Source organism: Bos javanicus, chromosome X (assembly GCF_032452875.1).
Source record: "Bos javanicus breed banteng chromosome X, ARS-OSU_banteng_1.0, whole genome shotgun sequence".
Taxonomy (NCBI): Eukaryota; Metazoa; Chordata; class Mammalia; order Artiodactyla; family Bovidae; genus Bos; species Bos javanicus.
This window is the reverse complement of record NC_083897.1, coordinates 39407543-39432203: the sequence shown is the minus strand read 5'-3', so window position 1 is coordinate 39432203 and position 24661 is coordinate 39407543. Positions and strand designations below refer to the sequence as shown.

The window sequence follows — 24661 nt, the reverse complement described above, 5'->3', positions numbered from 1 at the left end:
AGACATGCAGTAGCCCTCATAGTCAACAAGAGTAAAAAATGCAGTACTTGCGTGCAATCTCAAGAAGGACAGAATGATTTCTGTTCGTCTCCAAGGCAAACCATTTGACACCACAGTAATCCAAGTCTATGCCCCAACCACTAATTCCAAAGAAGCTGAAGTTGAATGGTTCTATGAGGACCTACAAGACCTTCTAAAACTAATACCAAAAAAAGATGTGCTTTTCATTATAGGGGACTGCAATGCAAAAGTAGGAAGTCAACCAGACTATACTACAAAGCTACAGTCATCAAGACAGTATGGCACTGGCACAAGGATAGAAATATAGATCAACAAAACAAAATAGAGAGCTCAGAGAAGAATCCCTGCACCTATGGACACCTTACCTGTGACAAAGTAGGCAAAAATATACAATGGAGAAAAGACAATCTCTTTAACAAGTGGTGCTGAGAAAACTGGTCAACTGCCTGTAAAAGAATGAAATCAGAACACTTTCTAAGACCACACACAAAAGTAAACTCAAAATGGATTAAAGATCTACATGTAAGACCAGAAACTGTAAAACTCCCAGAAGAAAACATAGGCAGAATACTCTCTGACATAAATCACAGCAAGATCCTCTATTGCCCACTTCTCAGAGTAATGGAAATAAAAGCAAAAATAAACACACAGGACCTAATTAAATGTAAATGTTTTTGCACAACGAAGGAAACTATGAGCAAGGTGAAAAGACAGCCTTCAGAATGGGAGAAAAATAATAGCAACCGAAACAACTGACAAAGAATCAATCTCCAAAACATACAAACAGCACATGCAGCTCAATACCCGAAAAATAAATGACCCAATCAAAAAATGGGCCAAAGAACTAAACAGACATTTCTCCAAAGAAGACATACAGATGGCTAATAAACACATGAAAAGATGCTCAACATCACTCACTATCAGAGACATGCAAATCAAAACTACTTTGAGGGACCATCTCACCCCAGTCAGAATGGCTCTCATCTGAAAGTCTACAAACAATAAATGCTGGAGATGGTATGGAGAAAAGGGAACCTTCTTACACTGTTGCTGGGAATGCAAATTAGTACAGCCATTATGGAGAATAGCATGGACACTTCTTAAAAAACTCGAAATAGAACTGCCATAGAACCAAGCAATCCAACTGCTGGGCAAACACACCAAGGAAACCAGAATTGAAAGAGACGCCCATACCACAGTGTTCATTGCAGCAATCCTTACAGTAGCTAGGGTATGAAATCAACCTAGATGTCCATAGACAGATGAATGGTTACAAAAGTTGTAGTATATATACACAATGGAATATCACTCAGCTATTTAAAAGAACACATTTGAGCCAGTTCAAATGAGGTGGAAGAAACTGGAGCCTGTTATTCAGAGTGAAGTAAGTCAGAAAGAAAAACACCAATACAGAATATTAACGCATATATATGGAATTTAGAAAGATGGTAACACTGACCCTAAACACAAGAGCAAAAGAGACACAGATGTAAAGAACAGACTTTTGGACTCTGTGGGAGCAGGGGAGGGTGGGATGATAGGACAGAATAGCATTGAAACATGTATATTATCATATATGAAATAGACAACCAGTCCAAGTTCGATGCATGAAACAGGGCACTCAAAGCTGGTGTACTGGGACAACCCAGAGGGATGGGATGGGGAGGGAAGTGGGAGGGTGGTTTGGGACAGGGGGACACATGTACACCAGTGGCTGACTCATGTCAATGTATGGGAAAAACCACCACAATATTGTAAAGTCATCATCCTGTAATTAAAATAAATAAATTATTTTTTTAAGTAGGAAGCCAAGAGATACCTGGAGTAACAGGCACATTTCACCTTGGAGTACAAAATTAAGCTGCTGCTGCTGCTAAGTCATTTCAGTCATGTCTGACTCTGTGCGACCCCATAGATGGCAGCCCACCAGGCTCCTCTGTCCCTGGGATTCTCCAGGCAAGAACACTGGAGTGGGTTGCCATTTCCTTCTCCAATGCATGAAAGTGAAAAGTGAAAGTGAAGTCACTCAGTCGTGCCTGACTCTTAGCGACCCCATGGACTTCAGCCTACCAGGCTCCTCCGTCCATGGGATTTTCCAGGCAAGAGTACTGGAGTGGGGTGTCACTGCCTTCTCTGAAGATTAAGCAGAGCAAAGGTTAAAAGAGTTGTGCAAAGAAAACGCACTGGTCATAGCAAACTCCATCTTCCAACAACCCAAGAGAAGACCCTACACGTGGACATCACAAGATGGTCAATATCAAAATCAGACTGATTATGTTCTTTGCAGTCAAAGATGGAGAAGCTCTGTAGAGTCAGCAAAAACAAGACCGGGAGCTGACTGTGGCTCATATCATGACATCCTTATTGCAAAATTCAGACTTCAATTGATGAAAGTAGGGAAAACCCCCTAGGCCACTCAGGTATGACCTAAATCAAATCCCTTATGATTATACAGTGGAAGGGACAAATAGATTCAAGGGATTAGATCTGGTCAACAGAGTGTCTGAAGAACTATGGACGGAGGTTCCTAACATTGTACAGGAGGCCATGGTCAAAATCATCCACCAAAATGAAATGCAGAAAGGCAAAGGTGTTGTCTGAGGAGGCCTCACAAATAGTTGAGAAAAGAAGAGAAGCTAAAGGCAAAGGAGAAAAGGAAAAAGACACACCCATCTGAATGTAGAGTTTCATACAATAGCAAGGAGATATAAGAAAACGTCTTAGGTGAACAATGTAAAAAGAAAGAGGAAAACAACAGAACGGGAAAGAATAGAGATCTATTTAAGAAAATTAGAGATACCAAGGGAACATTTCATGCAAAGATGGGCACAGAAAAGGAAATAAATGCTATGGGCCATTTCTGAAGCAGTAGATATTAAGAAGAGGTGGCAGGATTACACAGAAGAACTATACAAAAGAGACCTTAATGACCCAGAGAACCACGATGGTGTTATTAGTCATCTAGAGCCAGACATTCAGGAAAGCGATATCAAATGGTCCTTAGGAAGCATCACTATGAACAAAGCTAGTGGAGGTGATGGAATTCCAACTGAGCTATTTCAAGTCCTAAAAAATAATGCTGTTAAGTGCTGCCCTTAATATGCCAGCAAATTTTGAAACCTCAGCAGTGGCCACAGGACTGGAAAAGGTCAGTTTTCATTTCATTCCCAAAGAAAGGAACTGCCAAAGAATGTTCAAACTATTGCACAATTGTCCTCATCTAACATGTTAGCAAACTAATGCTCAAAATTCTCCAAGTGAGGTTTCAACATACGTGAACCAAGAACTTCTAGATGTTCAAGCTGGATTTAGCAAAGGGAAAGGACCTTAGATCACATTTCCAACATCCACTGGATCATAGAAAAAGTAAGAGAGTCCAGAAAAACATCTACTTCTGATTTATTGACTAGGCCAAAGCCTTTGACTGTGTGGATCACAACAAACTGTTGGAAAATTCCCAAAAGATGGGAATACCAGACCACCTTACCTGCCTCCTGCAAAATCTGTATGAAGGTCAAGAAGCAACAGTTAGAACCAGACATGGAACAACGGACTGGTTCTAAATTAGGAAAAGCATATGTCAAGGTTGTATATTGTCACCATGTTTAATTAGGTGTGGAGTACATCATGCAAAATGCTGGACTGCATGAAGCACAAGCTGGAATCAAGATTGCCAAGAGAAATATCAATAAACTCAGATATGCAGATGACACCATCCTTATGACAGAAAGTGAAGCAGAATGAAAGAGCCTCTTGACTAAAGTGAAAGAGGAGAGTCAAAAGGCTGACTTAAAACTCAACATTCAGAAAACAAAGATTACGGCATTTGTTTCCATCACTTCATGGCAAATAGGGAAACAATGGAAACAGTGAGAGACTTTATTTTCTTGGGCTCCAAAATCCCTGGAAATGTGACTGCAGCCATAACATTCAAAGACGCTTGCTCCTTGGAAAAAAAGCTCTAAGCAACCTAGAGAGCATATTCAAAAGCAGAGACATTACCTTGCCGACAAAGTTCCATCTAGTCAAAGCTATGGTTTTTCCAGTAGTCATGTATGGAAGTGAGAGTTGGACTACAAAGAAAGCTGAGTGCCCAAGAATTGATCCCTTTGAACTTTGGTGTTGGAGAAGACTCTTGAGAGTCCCTTGGACTGCAAGGAGATCCAACCAGTCCATCCTAAAGGAAATCAGTCCTGAAGATTCATTAGAAGGACTGATATTGAAGCTGAAGCTCCAATACTTTGGCCACCTGATGCAAAGAACTGACTCATTGGCAAAGACCCCGATGCTGGGAGAGATTGAAGGTGGGAGGAGAAGGGGATGACATAAGATGATGGATTGGATTGGATTACCATCTCTATGGACACAAGTTGAGCAAGCTCTGGTAGTTAGTGATGGATCGGGAGCCTGGCGTACTGCGGTCCTTGGGATCACAAAAAGTCACACACGACTGAGCGACAGAACTGAACTGATAAGGGAAAAGAATATTAAGAAGAATAGATATCTATATCTACACCAGACCAGCTGGAACATAAGGGATGCTGATGGTGACTGGTTCTGACTCTCAGGACTTCAATCAACTGAAGCTTGGAGTCTCGCACAGCCCAAGACCCTTAATAAACATGCCTGTAAAGGTAAACTGTTAGTCACTCACTCGTGTCTGACTCTTTGCAACACCATGGACCACCAGGCTCCTCTGTCCATGGGACTCTCCAGGCAAGAATACTGGAGTGCTTTGCCATGCCCTCCTGTGGGGATCTTCCCCACCTAGGGATTGAACCTGGGTCTTCTGCTGTGGGCAGATTGTTTACGGTCTGAGCCACCATGGAAGCCTCAACATGCCTGTTCCCATAGATTAAAGCTTCCCCACCTTTGCGCTTTAGACAGACAGTGCTCCAGAAAGCTGCATGGTGTTCTCCATAGTCCTGCAAGTAATACACTTTTCCTTCCCATGAGCTTTGGCTGGGTTGTATCTTCTGGCTCAACACCACCATGAGATGAATTCACTTTTCTGGTAACATTTCTCCATCCAGACTCCCAACCACCACTTGATACTAATTCTACAGTCAGTCCTCTTGCTTCCAATACATGGAAATCACCTTTTTGTTCTGTGAGCAATCTAGGCAAGGGCCAGAAACAGTGTCCTTATTTTATCTTGAGATGCCAGTAGGGGTCAAGCAAACTCATCTCTGTGGATCCATTGTCCTCCACTTCAATGCCTCGTTTTACAGAAAACACTTGCAAGGCTTTGAGTTTTTATTTATACCTGATTTTTGAAGGCTTTTGATACCTACATTAAATATACAGACTACTCATAAATGCTACTTCTACTTTGAGATTAAAAATCCTCCAAGTTTTTCTAACTTTCTTATTCCATGTGTTGCATTTAAATGTTTGACCATATGTTGTTTATCTTGTGTCTCATCAGAATTTAGTTAATTACACAGTTTTCCCCTGAATAATGCAGTACTCACCACATAGAAGCAATGGCACCACTCCAGTACTCTTGCCTGGAAAATTCCATGGACGGAGGAGCCTGGTAGGCTGCAGTCCATGGAGTCGCTAAGAATTGGACACGACTGAGCGACTTCATTTTCACTTTTCACTTTCATGCATTGGAGAAGGAAATGGCAACCCCCTCCAGTATTCTTGCCTGGAGAATCCCAGGGACAGAGGAGCCTGGTGGGCTGCCGTCTATGGGGTCGCACAGAGTCGGACACGACTGAAGCGACTTAGCAGCAGCAGCAGCACCACATAGAGGGAGAAGGCAATGGCGACCCACTCCAGTACTCTTGCCTGGAAAATCCCATGGACGGGGAGCCTGGTGGGCTGTGGTCCATGGGGTCGCTAAGAGTCAGACACGACTGAGCGACTTCACTTTCACTTTTCACTTTCATGCATTGGAGAAGGAAATGGCAACCCGCTACAGTGTTCCTGCCTGGAAAATCCCAGGGATGGAGGAGCCTGGTGGGCTGCCGTCTACGGGGTCGCACAGAGTTGGACACGACTGAAACGACTTAGCAGCTGCAGCACCACATAGAGTGCTTCCCCAAACTAGATTTGACCAGGTATTACATAGGCCTAGGAGAAAATCCGGGAGCATGACTACAGTCTGGTGGAGTCGTGATTACAGTTGAGGGCACTGGAAGGAAACATCCAGCCTGAAGACAACACGCCCACTGGAAGACCCAGGCCTAAAAGGTCATGCCTGAAAACAAGGAAAGAAATCGGCCAAGATGTGCCTGCGCACTGGAGGCTTCTTGACTGACACGCCCCCGAGAAGCCATTTCCCCAGTGTTTGGGTGGGGCCTCCTTCGCTCTCTGCACCCTCCCAGTGCCTATTGGCTGGACTGCCTCACTTGCGGCACTGATTGGTCGCTTGTGCCTGGAACCGTACAAGACGGCTGCGCCCCCTTCATTTTGCCTCAGCGCGGGAGGATTAACCGCTAAGCTGTTATCGCGATACGGGCCGGGGTCGGAAGTGCCGCAGAACAGCGAGGAGACTGAACGGAACGCACGCTGTGCAACCTTCGTAAACCCTCAGAGTGACGGCTTCTAATTCCAGGGTGAGAGGCCCCAAATCCCATCAGCTTTGAGGAACCTGGGTCCTAACCTGAGAGCTTGCAATTCATCAGCTTCAGGGACTCCAAGTCCCTTCACTGGTAGAAACACTGAATACCCTAGTGCTGCAACTCTCAAATACCTAGAGTAACCCCAGTTCCCTTCAGCCTGCTGCTGCTGCTGCTAAGTTGCTTCAGTCGTATCTGACTCTGTGCAACCCCATAGACGGCAGCCCACCAGGCTCCTCTGTCCCTGGGATTCTCCAGGCAAGAATACTGGAGTGGGTTGCCATTTCCTTCTCCAATGCATGCAAGTGAAAAGTGAAAGTGCAGTCGCTCAGTCGTGTCCAACTTTAGCGACCCCATGGACTGGAGCCTACCAAGCTCCTCCGTCCATGGGATTTTCCAGGCAAGAGTACTGGAATGGGGTGCTATTGCCTTCTCCACCTGTCAGCTTGAGGCACCCTGAAAATAGCACCCACAGAGAGACCAAATTTCCTTAATCTCAGAGACCCTGAATACCTCAGCCTGGGAGCTCTTAAAACTCTTCGTCCTCAAGACCCCCACTGTCCTGCCTGTCAAAAACTTAAAGCCCCTTAATAAGAAACCTCCAATTTTCTCAGCCTCAAAGATCCCAAGTTCTCTCACCCTGTGCATTTGACATCAGCTAAAAGATCCCCAGTCCCCTCTGTCTGAGGATCCCAGTTCCTTCAGCCCCTGTGTCCCAGATCTCCTCCTCAAGCTGAACAACTTTTCCCTTATACATAGAACCCATGTTGGCCCAGATTTTTCAGTCCCCAGGGGGAGATCCTCAAAACCCTTCTTGGAGAAATATTCTCTCTCCTGCACTGGAACAGAGCCCTGATTTCAGCCTGACCCCAGGCCAGCAGTTAGGGGCTTCCAGGTCTCCTCAAGATTCCCTATGTCACCCACAGACACATCCCTCCCAGTGCCTTTCCTCAGAGGGGCTGAATTGTAGGGGAACCAAACAAACCATATCTAGTTCACATTAGGGTGGCCTGTCATAGCTGGACAGGATCTGTCCACCCCACCAACACCCTCACTCTGACTTTCCCTACACCTTCCTGCCCTAGACACTCCACCCAAGAAAGACAGACCAGGCTCTGGACAGTGGTCTGGGCTATCTCAGCATCTTCTCCTTCCATAGGCACCTTGGCATTGAGGCATTCCCATGGCCATGAGCCAAAACAGGTCTCCAGAGGAGAGAACTAAGGGAGACGCTGGGAGAACAGAGTGGAAGCTCACGGTGAGAGGCAGAGTTGGCAAAGCTGGGCTCTAAGCCAGCTCTATAGGAAGGACACAGCCCCGGTCCCTAAAGGACAACAGACTGCTTGACTGGGCAGCTGAGTGAACTTCTCTGTGAGTGTACACAGGATGGGAATGCCTGGTCCTGTCTGAGACAGTGGTGTGAAGCAGAACAAAACAGGACACTAGCATCATCAACTGCTCTGTGTCCAGCGAGAGTTAGGAAAATGCTCAATGTTTTTTCAGTTAAGTAGCACACAGGCGGGAAGGAAAGTCTTTGTTCCTGTCTCACAGAGACCATCCAGTAGCTTCAGGCTAGTCCCTGCACAAAAGGTGGAGGAGACGTCAGCTCTAAGGTCTGACTTATATTAGTAAGACCCTGATGAAATCTATTATTTTCCTTAGGCCAAAGATCCTTTCAAAGACATTTCCATATACTTCTCCAAGGAAGAATGGGCAGAGATGGGAGAATGGGAAAAAACTGGATATAGGAATGTGAAAAGGAACTATGAAGTGCTGATTGCTATAGGTAACAGGAACTGCTGGGTGCCTGTGAGCCTGGGAAACATGAAACAGGTCTTCAGCCTCAGTGTTTCCTTGGCTGTCTCTCAGGTGGCTTCATCTGCTCACAGTTCCCTTTTGTGTGGAGACTAACCTGGAGGAAATTTTTATTGTTTTACCAAAGTGGGATTGACCCTGGCAGTGCAGAGCTCACCTCTTGCCTTGTTCTACATTCTCCCAGCCCATCCTACTGATTTCCCTGACTTTGTGATACTTTCCATTGCTTTTGTGCTTTGTGCTTCCTTCTTAGAACATATATTTTGCTTCTTTCCAGGTTTAAGAGCCACTCAACCAGCTTTCATGCATCACCGCAGGCAGGTCATCAAACCCCAGGGAGATGATACTGAGGATTCTGATGAAGAATGGACACCACAGCATCAAGGTGAGGGGCCAGGAGAATGTAGAGGTGTCTTCCCAAAACCAGCCTGGGCTAAGGTCTCAACTGCATCTCAGCCATTAGCAAAGAAAACATAATTTTCAGCATTCTGAAGTGGTTGTGGCTGAATATTGACATAAGCCTGAATGAAGATGAATGTATAGGTTTTCCAGTGTAATTCTCAAAAGCTTTTTCTTTAAAATTTATGATTCTTTTTAAAAAGAATTATTTTTGCTAAACATTCTTAATGAAAGGCAATTAAAGATACCTTAGGCTATAAATTCATCAAAGAGATTTCTAATAGTAATCTCATAATAATTCGGTTATTGGAGTAAATCTCTTAGAAGAGCAAATGATTAACATATTATGTCAAGATACATTATTTGTGTGTAAAAAACTAACACCACATGATCTTCTTACCCTGCTGCTACTGCTAAGTCGCGTCAGTCGTGTCCGACTCTGTGCGACCCCATAGACTGAAGCCCACCAGGCTCCTCTGTCCCTGGGATTCTCCAGGCAAGAACACTGGAGTGGGTTGCCATTTCCTTCTTCTTCTTACCCTAAGGTGAAACAAATTCTTTGTTTTGAATCTGGGAAAGGGTTTGAGATAACTGTATATTCTCCCTTATCTTTCCCACATTTCACTGACCAGAAACAGCCTCAGGTAAATAAAAAATTAAGTACACTCACTATAAAATAAAAGTGAGCAGCTCACTTCCTCTTCTGCTGCTCAGAGAGTTTACAAGAGGTAATCTGCCTAGACTGGAGAAAACAATTTTGATAATTCTAGGATTCTCCATCAATGGATTTCTGTTCTCCCAGATTTTTAAAAATTATTTATTTAATTTTGGGTGCACTGGGTCTTTGCTGCTGTGCAGGGGCTTTCTCTGGTTGCAGTGACTGACTTCTCGTGGCAGAGCACATGCAGGCTCAGTCGTTTGTGACACACAGGCTTAGTTGCCCTGCAGAAAATGAAATCTTCCTGGACCAGTGACTAAACCTGTGTCCTCTGCATCGGCAGGCAGATTCTCATCCACTCTGCCACCAGGGAAGACCATCTGTTCCCTTAGGTTATGAAAACTAGTGTAAGAGAAATGAAAACCAAAGGTTTTGACATGAAGAGAGATTCTTCATAGGGAATACATACCCCATGGTTCACCATACCTCTGCTGCTGCCGCTAAGTTGCTTCAGTCATGTCTGACTCTGTGCAACCCCATAGACGGCAGCCCCCCAGGCTCCCAGGTCCCTAGGATTCTCCAGGCAAAAACACTGGAGTGGGTTGCCATTTCCTTCTCCAATGCATGAAAATGAAAAGTGAAAGTGAAGTCGCTCAGTCACGTCCGAATCTTAGCAACCATATGAACTGCAGCCTACCACGCTCCTCCATCCTTGGGATTTTTCAGGCAAAAGTACTGGAGTGGGGTGCCATTGCCTTCTCTCACCATACCTCTACACATCTTTATTTACCTTCTTAATTTCTGAGTGTATGGTACACTATTGCTGACTATGTACACATTGCTCTACAGCAAATCTGTAGAACTTTTTCATCTTGCATGACTGAAGCTTTATAAATACTGAGCAACAATTCTCCAATTCTTTCTCCTCATAGTCCTTGGCAACCACAATTGTATTTTCTGTTTCCATGGATTTGATTAATTTATGTACCTCACAGAAGTGGAATCATGCAATATTTGCCTTTTTTTTAATTGGTTCATTTCACTTAGCATAATATCATCAAGGCTTATCCCTGAGGTCACATATGATAAAATACTTTTTTTAAGGCTTCAAAACATCCCATTGTGTGCATGGGTATATAATATATATGATATATATAATCTTTATCTGTTTATCCACCAATGAACATTTAGATTGCTTCCACATCTTGCCAACTGGGAATAATGCTGCAATGACCATAGATGTGCACAAGATTTATTCAAGATCTCGCTTTCAATTTTTTATGGAAATATACTCTGTAGTTGGATTACTAGATCATACAGCAGTTCTAATTTTCTGAGGAAACTCCATACTGTTTTCTGTAAAGGTTGCAACATTTTACATTTCCAACAATAGTGTATAAGTGTTCTAATTTCTCCATATACTTACCAAACTTGCTATTGTCCTCTTATTCATATTGGCCATCACAGAAGGTATGAGATAATTTCCATTGTGGTTTAATTTGTATTTCCCTATTGATTAGTAATATTGAGCATCTTTTCATATGTTTATTGGCATTTGTGGATGTTCTTTGGAGAAATGTCTATTCAATGCCTTCTCCCACCATGTTCATCAGCTCAGGCTGCCATAATGAAACAGACTGCATGGCTTAAACCACAGAAGTTTGTTTTCTTCCAATGCTGGAGCATGGAAGTGTGATATCAGGGTGCCATCATGGTCAATCAGGTTCTCTTCCTGGCTTATAAGTAGCCTTCATATTGGTGTATACTTATGAACCCCTTATTAGATACGTATTTTACAATATTTTCTACCATCCTGTAGTTTGTCTTTCACTCTGTTCCTTTGTTTCACTCTATTCATCCATTTCACTTTGTGTCCTTTGTTGCACAGAGGTTTTAAGATTAACATAATCTCATTTGTCTATTTTTACCTTTTACTAATACTTGCGCACTTGGTATCATATCTAAGAAATCATTCCTGGTTCATGTCATGAAGCTTCACCCTTGTTTTCTTCTAAGAGTCTTATCAAGTCTTTTTTTTTTTTTTCCAATTTTATTTTATTTTTAAACTTTACATAATTGTATTAGTTTTGCCAAATATCAAAATGAATCCGCCACAGGTATACATGTGTTCCCCATCCCGAACCCTCCTCCCTCCTCCCTCCCCATACCATCCCTCTGGGCCGTCCCAGTGCACCAGCCCCAAGCATCCAGCATCATGCATCGAACCTGAACTGGCAACTCGTTTCCTACATGATATTTTACATGTTTCATTGCCATTCTCCCACATCTTCCCACCCTCTCCCTCTCCCACAGAGTCCATAAGACTGTTCTATACATCAGTGTCTCTTTTGCTGTCTCGTACACCGGGTTATTGTTACCATCTTTCTAAATTCCATATATATGCGTTAGTATACTGTATTTATGTTTTTCCTTCTGGCTTACTTCACTCTGTATAATAGGCTCCAGTTTCATCCACCTCATTAGAACTGATTCAAATGTATTCTTTTTAATGGCTGAGTAATACTCCATTGTGTATATGTACCACAGCTTTCTTATCCATTCATCTGCTGATGGACATCTAGGTTGCTTCCACGTCTTGGCTATTATAAACAGTGCTGCGATGAACATTGGAGTACACGTGTCTCTTTCCCTTCTGGTTTCCTCAGTGTGTATGCCCAGCAGTGGGATTGCTGGGTCATAAGGCAGTTCTATTTCCAGTTTTTTAAGGAATCTCCACACTGTTCTCCATAGTGGCTGTACTAGTTTGCATTCCCACCAACAGTGTAAGAGGGTTCCCTTTTCTCCACACCCTCTCCAGCATTTATTATTTGTAGACTTTTGGATCGCAGCCATTCTGACTGGTGTGAAATGGTACCTCATAGTGGTTTTGATTTGCATTTCTCTGATAATGAGTGATGTTGAGCATCTTTTCATGTGTTTGTTAGCCATCTGTATGTCTTTTTTGGAGAAATGTCTATTTAGTTCTTTGGCCCATTTTTTGATTGGGTCGTTTATTTTTCTGGAGTTGAGCTGTAGGAGTTGCTTGTATATTTTTGAGATTAGTTGTTTGTCGGTTGCTTCATTTGCTATTATTTTCTCCCATTCTGAAGGCTGTCTTTTCACCTTGCTAATAGTTTCCTTTGATGTGCAGAAGCTTTTAAGGTTAATTAGGTCCCATTTGTTTATTTTTGCTTTTATTTCCAATATTCTGGGAGGTGGGTCATAGAGGATCCTGCTGTGATGTATGTCGGAGAGTGTTTTGCCTATGTTCTCCTCTAGGAGTTTTATAGTTTCTGGTCTTACGTTTAGATCTTTAATCCATTTTGAGTTTATTTTTGTGTATGGTGTTAGAAAGTGGTCCAGTTTCATTCTTTTACAAGTGGTTGACCAGATTTCCCAGCACCACTTGTTAAAGAGATTGTCTTTAATCCATTGTATATTCTTGCCTCCTTTGTCGAAGATAAGGTGTCCATATGTGCGTGGATTTATCTCTGGGCTTTCTATTTTATTCCATTGATCAATATTTCTGTCTTTGTGCCAGTACCATACTGTCTTGATAACTGTGGCTTTGTAGTAGAGCCTGAAGTCAGGTAGGTTGATTCCTCCAGTTCCATTCTTCTTTCTCAAGATCGCTTTGGCTATTCGAGGTTTTTTGTATTTCCATACAAATTGTGAAATTATTTGTTCTAGCTCTGTGAAGAATACTGTTGGTAGCTTGATAGGGATTGCGTTGAATCTATAAATTGCTTTGGGTAGTATACTCATTTTCACTATATTGATTCTTCCAATCCATGAACATGGTATATTTCTCCATCTATTAGTGTCCTCTTTGATTTCTTTCACCAGTGTTTTATAGTTTTCTATATATAGGTCTTTAGTTTCTTTAGGTAGATATATTCCTAAGTATTTTATTCTTTCCGTTGCAATGGTGAATGGAATTGTTTCCTTAATTTCTCTTTCTGTTTTCTCATTATTAGTGTATAGGAATGCAAGGGATTTCTGTGTGTTGATTTTATATCCTGCAACTTTACTGTAGTCATTGATTATTTCTAGTAATTTTCTGGTGGACTCTTTAGGGTCTTCTATGTAGAGGATCATGTCATCTGCAAATAGTGAGAGTTTTACTTCTTCTTTTCCAATTTGGATTCCTTTTATTTCTTTTTCTGCTCTGATTGCTGTGGCCAAAACTTCCAAAACTATGTTGAATAGTAATGGTGAAAGTGGGCACCCTTGTCTTGTTCCTGACTTTAGAGGAAATGCTTTCAATTTTTCACCATTGAGGATAATGTTTGCAGTGGGTTTGTCATATATAGCTTTTATTATGTTGAGGTATGTTCCTTCTATTCCTGCTTTCTGGAGAGTTTTTATCATAAATGGATGTTGAATTTTGTCAAAGGCTTTCTCTGCATCTATTGAGATAATCATATGGTTTTTATTTTTCAATTTGTTAATGTGGTGTATTACATTGATTGATTTGCGGATATTGAAGAATCCTTGCATCCCTGGGATAAAGCCCACTTGATCATGGTGTATGATCTTTTTAATGTGTTGTTGGATTCTGATTGCTAGAATTTTGTTAAGGATTTTTGCATCTATGTTCATCAGTGATATTGGCCTGTAGTTTTCTTTTTTTGTGGGATCTTTGTCAGGTTTTGGTATTAGGGTGATGGTGGCCTCATAGAATGAGTTTGGAAGTTTACCTTCCTCTGCAATTTTCTGGAAGAGTTTGAGCAGGATAGGTGTTAGCTCTTCTCTAAATTTTTGGTAGAATTCAGCTGTGAAGCCGTCTGGACCGGGGCTTTTGTTTGCTGGAAGATTTTTGATTACAGTTTCAATTTCCATGCTTGTGATGGGTCTGTTAAGATTTTCTATTTCTTCCTGGTCCAGTTTTGGAAAGTTGTACTTTTCTAAGAATTTGTCCATTTCTTCCACGTTGTCCATTTTATTGGCATATAATTGTTGATAGTAGTCTCTTATGATCCTTTGTATTTCTGTGTTGTCTGTTGTGATCTCTCCATTTTCGTTTCTAATTTTGTTGATTTGATTTTTCTCCCTTTGTTTCTTGATGAGTCTGGCTAATGGTTTGTCAATTTTATTTATCCTTTCAAAGAACCAGCTTTTGGTTTTGTTGATTTTTGCTATGGTCTCTTTTGTTTCTTTTGCATTTATTTCTGCTCTAATTTTTAAGATTTCTTTCCTTCTACTAACCCTGGGGTTCTTCATTTCTTCCTTTTCTAGTTGCTTTAGGTGTAGAGTTAGGTTATTTATTTGACTTTTTTCTTGTTTCTTGAGGTGTGCCTGTATTGCTATGAACTTTCCCCTTAGGACTGCTTTTACCGTGTCCCACAGGTTTTGGGTTGTTGTGTTTTCATTTTCATTCGTTTCTATGCAAATTTTGATTTCTTTTTTGATTTCTTCTGTGATTTGTTGGTTATTCAGCAGCGTGTTGTTCAGCCTCCATATGTTGGAATTTTTAATCGTTTTTCTCCTGTAATTGAGATCTAATCTTACTGCATTGTGGTCAGAAAAAATGCTTGGAATGATTTCTATTTTTTTGAATTTACCAAGGCTAGCTTTATGGCCCAGGATGTGATCTATCCTGGAGAAGGTTCCATGTGCGCTTGAGAAAAAGGTGAAATTCATTGTTTTGGGATGAAATGACCTATAGATATCAATTAGGTCTAACTGGTCTATTGTATCGTTTAAAGTTTGTGTTTCCTTGTTAATTTTCTGTTTAGTTGATCTATCCATAGGTGTAAGTGGGGTATTAAAGTCTCCCACTATTATTGTGTTATTGTTAATTTCTCCTTTCATACTTGTTAGCATTTGTCTTACGTACTGTGGTGCTCCCGTGTTGGGTGCATATATGTTTATAATTGTTATATCTTCTTCTTGGATTGATCCTTTGATCATTATGTAGTGACCTTCTTTGTCTCTTTTCACCACCTTTGTTTTAAAGTCTATTTTATCTGATATGAGTATTGCTACTCCTGCTTTCTTTTGGTCCCTATTTGCATGGAAAATCTTTTTCCAGCCCTTCACTTTCAGTCTGTATGTGTCCCCTGTTTTGAGGTGGGTCTCTTGTAGACAACATATGTAGGGGTCTTGTTTTTGTATCCATTCAGCCAGTCTTTGTCTTTTGGTTGGGGCATTCAACCCATTTACATTTAAGGTAATTACTGATAAGTATGTTCCCGTTGCCATTTACTTTATTGTTTTGGGTTCGAGTTTATACACCGTTTTTGTGTTTCCTGTCTAGAGAATATCCTTTAGTATTTGTTGGAGAGCTGGTTTGGTGGTGCAGAATTCTCTCAGCTTTTGCTTGTCTGAAAAGCTTTTGATTTCTCCTTCATACTTGAATGAGATCCTTGCTGGGTACAATAATCTGGGCTGTAGGTTATTTTCTTTCATCATTTTAAGTATGTCTTGCCATTCCCTCCTGGCTTGAAGAGTTTCTATTGAAAGATCAGCTGTTATCCTTATGGGAATTCCCTTGTGTGTTATTTGTTGTTTTTCCCTTGCTGCTTTTAATATTTGCTCTTTGTGTTTGATCTTTGTTAATTTGATTAATATGTGTCTTGGGGTGTTTCTCCTTGGGTTTATCCTGTTTGGTACTCTCTGGGTTTCTTGGACTTGGGTGATTATTTCCTTCCCCATTTTAGGGAAGTTTTCCACTATTATCTCCTCAAGTATTTTCTCATGGTCTTTCTTTTTGTCTTCTTCTTCTGGAACCCCTATGATTCGAATGTTGTAGCGTTTAATATTGTCCTGGAGGTCTCTGAGATTGTCCTCATTTCTTTTAATTCGTTTTTCTTTTATCCTCTCTGATTCATTTATTTCTACCATTCTATCTTCTAATTCACTAATCCTGTCTTCTGCCTCTGTTATTCTACTATTTGTTGCCTCCAGAGTGTTTTTAATTTCACTTATTGCATTATTCATTATATATTGACTCTTTTTTATTTCTTCTAGGTCCTTGTTAAACCTTTCTTGCATCTTCTCAATCCTTGTCTCCAGGCTATTTATCTGTGATTCCATTTTAGTTTCAAGATTTTGGATCAATTTCACTATCATTATTCGGAATTCTTTATCAGGTAGATTCCCTATCTCTTCCTCTTTTGTTTGGTTTGGTGGGCATTTATCCTGTTCCTTTATCTGCTGAGTATTCCTCTGTCTCTTCATCTTGTTTAAATTGCTGAGTTTGGGGTGTCCTTTCTGTATTTTGGCAGTTTGTGGAGTTCTCTTTATTATGGCGTTTCCTCACTGTGTGTGGGTTTGTACAGGTGGCTTGTCAAGGTTTCCTGGTTAGGGAAGCTTGTGTCGGTGTTCTGGTGGGTGGAGCTGTATTTCTTCTCTCTGGAGTGCAATGAAATGTCCAGTAATGAGTTATGAGATGTCTATAGTTTTGGGGTGACTTTGGGCAGCCTGTATCTTGAAGCTCAGGACTGTGTTCCTTTGTTGCTGGAGAATTTGCTTGGTATGTCTTGCCCTGGAACTTATTGGCTCTTGTGTGGTGCTTGGTTTCAGTGTCGGTATGGAGGCATTTGATGAGCTCCTGTGAATGAATGTTCCTTGGAGTCAGGAGTTCCCTGGAGTCAGGGTTTGGACTTAAGTCTCCTGCTTCCGGTTATCGGTCTTATTTTTACAGTAGTTTCAAAACTTCTCCTTCTATACAGCACCATTGATAAAACATCTACATTAAAGATGATAAGTTTCTCTACAGTGAGGGTCACTCAGAGAGGTTCACAGGGTTACATGGAGAAGAGAAGAGGGAGGAGGGAGTTAGAGGTGACCCAAATGAGATGAGGTGAATCAATAGTGGAGAGAGTGGGCTAGCCAGTAGTCACTTCCTTATGTGCACTCCACAACTGGACCACTCAGAGATGTTCACGGGGTTATACAGAGAAGAGAAGAAGGAGGAAGGTAACAAAGGTGGCCAGAAGGATAAAAGGGGGGAATGAAAAGGAGGGAGACAGATCCAGCCAGTAATCAGTTCCCTAAGTGTTCTCCACCGTCTGGAACACTCAGAAATTCACAGAGTTGGGTAGAGTAGAGAGAGGTTAGGGAGGAGACACAGGCGACCTGGTGGAGAAAAAGGAGGGTCCAAAGGGAGAGAGAGCAGTCAAGCCAGTAATCTCACTCCCTAGTGAAAAATGGGTCCTGAAGATTGGGTCCTTAAAGGTACAAAATTGGTAACAAATACATAAAAGCAAAAATTAAAAATCTAGAGTAGAGTTTGGAATTTCAAAAATACGATGTTAAAGAAAAGAAGAAGGAAAAGAAAGAGAGAAAGAACGAACAAACAAAAACAAACAAGGTTGCAAAAATTATAAAGAAAGTACAGGTACAAAATTGATAACTAATACCAGAGAGCGAAAATTAAAAATCTAGAGTATAGTTTGGAATTTCAAAAATACGATGTTAAAGAAAAGAAGAAGGAAAAGAAAGAGAGAAAAAATGAACAAACAAAAACAAACAAGGTCGTGAAAATTATAAAGAAAGTACAGGTACAAAATTGATAACTAATACCAGAAAGCAAAAATTAAAAATCTAGAGTAGAGTTTGGAATTTCAAAAATACAATGTTAAAAAAAAAAAAAAAAGAAGAAGAAAAATAAAGAGAGAAAACAAACAAACAAATACGAACAATGTCACAAAAATTATAAAGAAAATACAGGTACAAAATTGATATCAAATACCAAAAAGCATAAATTGAAAATTTAGAGTAAAGTTTGGAATTTCAGATATACAATGTTATATAAAAGAAGAAGAGAAAGAAACAGAGAAGAAGAAGAAAAAAAAAATCACAGAAATTATATAAAAAAAAACTATAGGTACAAAATTGATAACATATACCAAAAAGCGAAAATTAAAAATCTAGAGTAGAGTTTGGAATTTCAAAAATACAATGTTAAAGAAAAGAAGAAAAAAACAAAAACCAACAACAAAAAAAACAAGGTCAAAAAATTATAAAATATATATATATGAAGTTTGCTGAAGAAGAAAAAAATAGGGTCTTTTTTTTTTTTTTTTGCAAAGTAATAGGTTATAAAAGTGAAAATTAAAGGAACAATAGAGGACTTAAAAAATTTTTTTTTTAAAAAAAAAAAAAAGAAAGAATGATCGTAAAAATAATAAAAATATATCTAGGACTTTTTTGTTTCTTTTTTTGTGGGTGTTGTGGGTTCAGTTCATTTTTGGCTAGTTCCTTGGTCAAATTTATATTTCTCAAGATCTATAGGCCCCTTCCTATGTAGTCCGTAGTAACCACAGGGTTTTGATCTATTGCCTGTAGCTTCCAAGGCGTTTCCCTCTGTTATATCTTCTTCTGTTTGCTAGTCTCTTCAGTATCTGGTTTCCGCCCTGACTCAAAGGGCACGGTGGAGGACACTTTTTTTTTTTTTTTTTTTTAGGCTTACTTGTTCAGTCGCGCTGTGGGGAGGGAGGGAGGGAGGGTGCAAACAAATAACACTGGCGTGGGCTCGCAGTGCCTCAGCCACCCTGGGTCTGCCCCCGCTCACGGCGCGTGTAGCCTCCCTGTCCACACTGCTCGGACTCTAGGTTGTTCCGCCGGGAACAATCCGAGGCTGGCCCTGGGCTGCATGCACCTCCCAGGTCCAAGCCGCTCAGGTTCAGGCACTCGGGTAGTCCTCAGAGGCGCAGACTCAGTTGGGCCTGCGTTTTGTACTCTTCCCAGGTCCGAGCGCCAATTTGCTCTTCCCAGGCGAGCGCCAATGCTGCGACTTATCGCCTCCCCGCCACTCGGTTATCTGGATGTAAAACCGGCGCACCTTCTCAGGCAGATGTTGACCGTCCAGACCCCCAAGAAGTTTTAGTTAGCAAAGAAGCCTGCTTACAATTTTATAGATAATGTCTCTCTGGGGCTGCGATTGCCCCCTTCCGGCTCTGGCTGCCTGTCACCGGAGGGGGAAGATCTGCAGCCGGCTATCTCTGTTCAGTCCTTTGTTCCGTGCGCGGGCCTGGCGGTCTTAGGTTAGGGCTGGCTTTTCGCGTGGTAGGTATCCCACAGTCTGGTTTGCTAGCCCAAATTATTTCGCTCAGATAGCGCTCAGGGTATTCAGGCCAGATTCTTACTCTCAGCGATGCAGCCCACGCCGCGCCTCCCTGCCCAGCCCCGATTCGCTAATGGCGGATGCAGGCGTCTGCGCTGCTTCTCTGCTGGGGGAGTTACCGTAGGGCTCGCAATCTGCGAGTTTTAAATTGTTTATTTATTTTTTTCTCCCTGTTATGTTGCCCTCTGTGCTTCCAAAGCTCGGCACAGATTCGGCAGTGAGAAGGTTTCCTGATGTTTGGAAACTTCTCTCTTTTTAAGATTCCCTTCCCGGGACGGAACTCCGTCCCTCCCTCTTTTGTCTCTTTTTTTTTGTTTTTAATATTTTTTCCTACCTCCTTTCGAAGAGTTGGGTTGCTTTTCTGGGTGCCTGATGTCCTCTGCCGGCATTCAGAAGTTGTTTTGTGGAATTTACTCGACGTTTAAATGCTCTTTTGATGAATTTGTGGGGGAGAAAGTGTTCTCCCCGTCCTACTCCTCCGCCATCTTGGCTCCTCCCCCTTATCAAGTCTTATATTTAGATCTTTAATCCATTCTGAGTTGATTTTTCTTTGTGATGTAAGATCTTCATTATTTTGCATATGGATATTTTGTTTCTCCAGGGCCATTTGTTATAGGGATTAAACTTTCCCTGTTGTCTTGACACCCTTGATAAAGATCATTAGACCATGTATCCAAGCGTTTACTTGTGGCTGTCTATTCTGTTCCATTGATTGGTACCTCTGTCTTTATGCCAGTGGGCTTCCTCAGTGGCTCAGCAGGTGAAGAATCTGCTTCAATGCAGGAGACACAGGAGATGCAGGTTCAATCCATGAGTTAAGAAGATCCCCTGGAGAAGGAAATGGCAATCCCCTCCAGTATTCTTGCCTGAGAAATCCCCTAGACAGAGGAGCCTTGTGGGCTACAGTCCAAAAGGTCGGAAAGAGTCAACACAATTGAGTGACTAAGCACGCACTTTATGCTGAAACTACGCTTTTTGGTTCCTGTACCTTTGTAATATGTTCTGAAATCAGAGACCTCCAGTTTTTCTGTTCTTTCTAAGATTATTTTGTCTATTTGGGGTCCTCTGAGATTCCGTATTAACTGTAGGATGGACTTTCTATATCTGAAAAAAATTCCATTGGGATTTTAATAGGACACTGAATCTTTAAATTGCTTTGGGTAGTATGAACAGCTTAATAATATTAAGTCTCCAAATCCATAAATGTGAGATGCCTTTCTATTTAGTTGTGTCAGATTCCTTTCAGCAATACTTTGTAATTTTCAATGTATAATTCTTTCATCTCCTTAAGTTTACTCCCAATTATTTCATTCTTTTTGATACTATTATAAATAAGATTATCGGGACTTCTCTGGGGGTCCACTTGCTAAGACTCTACACTCCCAATGCAGAGAACTTGGGGTCAGTCCCATAGCAGGGAACAAGATCCTACATGCCACAACAAAGACCTGGCACAAATAAATAAATAAAAAATTTTTTTTAATTCAAATTAGCTCTTGACTACAGCTTTAAAAATATAAATAGGATTTTTTTTTAATTTCCCTTTCTGGAATGTTGATTGTTCATGCATGGAAAGGTATTTGAATGTTGATTCTGTACTGTGCAACTTTCTGTGCAGGTTTTTTTGTGTGTGTAGAATTTTAAAGATTTTTTAAAATCATGTCGTCTGTGAACAGACATAATTTTACTTCTTTCTTTCCAAATGGAAGTTTTTGGTTTCCTTTTCTAATCTAATGCCCTGTCGAGGACTTCTAATATTATATTGAATAGAAATGTTGAGAATGGGCATCCTTGCCTTTTTCCCTTGATCTTAGAAGTTTTCAGCTTTTCACTGGTGACTATGATGTTAGAGACAGACTTTTCACATTGACCTTTATTATATTGCAGTCACTTCTGTCTATTTCTACTTTGTTGAATATTTTTGTCATGAAAGGCTAGTAAATTTATTATATACTTTATGGACCTCAGATGAAGCACAAATGAAGTTTCTTTTTTTAATTTTAAGAAAATTATGTAATGATCCCAGTGGAAGCATAGGAGTTGATGATACAGAAATCAGTTTCCATTCCTCCTTTGCTATTCCTTGTTCTTGTCACTCTCTGGCTCAGAATTCTTTGTCCTTAATTAGAATGCCCAGAGATTGGAAATATTTACCCACCAAAACACTGTTTCTCATCATTTTCTAGGTAAACCTTCTAGGAAGGCCTTCAGAATGGAGCACAGAAAACACCAAAAGGTGAGTATTTCCTAAATCCTATTGACAAAAAAATCCTCTTCATGGATCCAGTCACAGGTGAGAATAGGAAAAAACAGAGATCCTGGAGACTGCTGCCTTCCTGTCCTGAAACTTTAGCACAATGCCTGATATCATCACCATCTTTATAGTTAGTAAGAACAGCAACAATAGTAGGCTGTTCTATTTGTTACATTATTTTCACAATATTATAGACTTTAAGCCTTTTATGTGAATAAACTTACTTAAACCTTAAAATAATCCTACAGTACCTATAAGTAGGTATATAGCTATCATCATTATAGATCAAGGAACTGAGGTTTAAAAAAATGTTTGATTACGTATCAATGGTAACGCAATCTAATCCAAAGCACCTTCTCTAAACCCCTTACAAACTGGTTAAAACATTCATAGGTCAATAAAGTTTATTCATACATCTAATTCATACATCTTTATATCATTCACCTGAGAGATGTTTTAAAACTCAGTTCTTTTGTGCTGTGTTAGTGAGGGTGGACTCTGGGAGTTGGTGATGGACAGGGAGACCTGGCGTGCTGCGGTTCATGGGGTCGCAAAGAGTCGGACACAACTGAGCGACTGAACCGAACTGAGTGAGGGATATGCTAAGACATCTGACTAAGGGAAGCCTTAGGACATGTTGGGCAGTTTGTAGAGTGGACGGTCCAAAATGAAGACGCTTAAGGACATGTTGGACAGTTTGTAGAGTGTATGGTCCAAGATGAAGAAGCTTAAGGATATGTTGAGCAGTTTGTAGAATGGACAGTCCAAGATGAAGAAAGCGACATGATCCCTACCTCAGAGCCTCCCACTCTAATAAGAGGAAGCAACTCGCAGCCATGACAAACCTCAGGTTTAAGACTCAAAAACAATAAGAAAATAACTGTAGGATGCAGTCCTAAGATGGTGGAGGAATAGGACAGGGAGACCACTTTCTCCCCCACAAATACATCGAAAGAACATTTGAATGCTGAGTAAATTCCACAAAACAACTTCTGAATGCAGGCACCCAGAAAGGCAGCCCATTGTCTTCAAAAGGAGGTAGGAAAAAATATAAAAGATAAAAAGAGAGACAAAAGAGGTAGGGACAGAGATCCATCCTGGGAAGGGAGTCTTAAAAAGAGAGAAGTTTCCAAACACCAGGAAACACTCTCACTGGCGAGTCAGTGGCAAGCCTTGGAACCTCAGAGGGCAACATAAGGAGGAAAAATAAATAAATAATTAAAACCCACAGATTATGTGCCTAACGACAACTCTCAGCCGAGAAGCAGTGCAGACACTTGCACCCGCCACTACCAAACGGGGGCCAGACAGGGAGGTATAGGCTGCATTGCTTAGGGTAAGGACCAGGCCTGAATGCCCCAAAGGCAATCTGAGGGAACTAACCTGAGATAGCAACCCAGACTGTGGGATAGCTATCCCACGAAAAGCCCTAACCTAAGACACAACCAGGCCCGCTCACAGAACAAAGGACTGAGCAGAGGTAGCCGGCTGCGGACCAGCCCATCCCCCCTTGGAGACAGGCAGGCGGGGGCAGCCAGAGCCAGAAAAGGTCAATAGCGGCCCCAGAGAGGCATCCTCTACCAAACTGCAAGCAGGCTTTGTTGCTAACCAAGACTTCTTGGGATTCTGGTCGGTCAACATCTGCCGGGAGGGTTGCAGGCAGAGATCAGTGCCCCAGAAGAGATGCACAGCACACCTGGAAGGCATGCCCGTTGTACACCCAGAAAACCAAGCAGCTGGGATGGGGGAGGCAATAAGTTGCAGCCCCCACCTGGGGGCAACCGCGCCTACCAAGCACCTGCTCACCTGAGCTGCCCAGACCTGGGAAGAGCACAAAACACAGGCCCAATCAAGTCTGTGCCTCTGTGGAGTACCCAAGAACCTGAACCTGAGTGGTTTAGACCTGAGAAGTGCATACAACTTAGGGCCTGCCTCAGACAGTTCCCAGCAAAGCAACCCAGAGCCTAAGCAGTGTATACAGGGAAAGCACACACGCCATGAGCATGGGCAAACCCAGTGTGGCCGAGCCACTGCAAGCACACTCCAGTGATATTTGTTGGCAGTGTTCCTCCATCCCCACAGCATGACTGAACAAATGAGCCTAAAAAAGTGATCACCACCAACCCCTTGTGTCAGGGCGGAAATTAGACACTGAAGAGACCAGCAAACAGAAGAAGCTGAAACATAGGGAACCTCCTTGGAAGTAACAGGTGCAATAGATTAAAACCCTGTAGTTAGCACCAACTACAAGAGATGGGAATACCAGACCACCTGACCTGCCTCTTGAGAAACCTATATACAGGTCAGGAAGCAACAGTTAGAACTGGACATGAAACAACAGACTCGTTCCAAATAGGAAAAGAAGTACATCAAGGCTGTATATTGTCACCCTGCTTATTTAACTTATATGCAGAGTATATCATGAAAAACGCTGGGCTGGAAGAAGCACAAGCTGGAATCAAGATTGCCAGGAGAAATGTCAACAACCTCAGATATGCAGATAGCACCACCCTTATGGCAGAAAGTGAAGAGGAACTAAAAGCCTCTTGATGAAAGTGAAAGAGGAGAGTGAAAAAGTTGGCTTAAAGCTCAGCATTCAGAAAACTAAAATCATGGCATCTGGTCCCATCACTTCATGGCAAATAGATGGGGAAACAGTGGAAACAGTGTCAGACTTTATTTTGGGGGGCTCCAAAATCACTGCAGATGGTGACTGCAGCCATGAAATTAAAAGACACTTACTCCTTGGAAGGAAAGTTATGACCAACCTAGATAACATCTTCAAAAGCAGAGACATTGCTTTGCGAACAAAGGTCCATCTAGTCAAGGCTATGGTTTTTCCAGTAGTCATGTATGGATGTGAGAGTTGGACT

The 24661-nt window shown here is 41.6% G+C and overlaps 1 protein-coding gene across 1 annotated transcript in view; it reads left to right on the top strand.

Moving 5' to 3' along the window:
• Nucleotides 1-6361: 6361 nt before the first annotated feature.
• The window catches only part of PRDM7 (PR/SET domain 7), a 30446-nt gene continuing 12146 nt past the window's right edge, over nucleotides 6362-24661 (top strand). Inside the window, exons 1-3 of the mRNA XM_061408358.1 lie at nucleotides 6362-6587; nucleotides 8683-8790; nucleotides 21721-21770. Coding sequence (XP_061264342.1) covers nucleotides 8709-8790; nucleotides 21721-21770 — 132 coding nt within the window. The 5' untranslated portion in view covers nucleotides 6362-6587; nucleotides 8683-8708. The remainder of the gene's footprint in view (nucleotides 6588-8682; nucleotides 8791-21720; nucleotides 21771-24661) is intronic.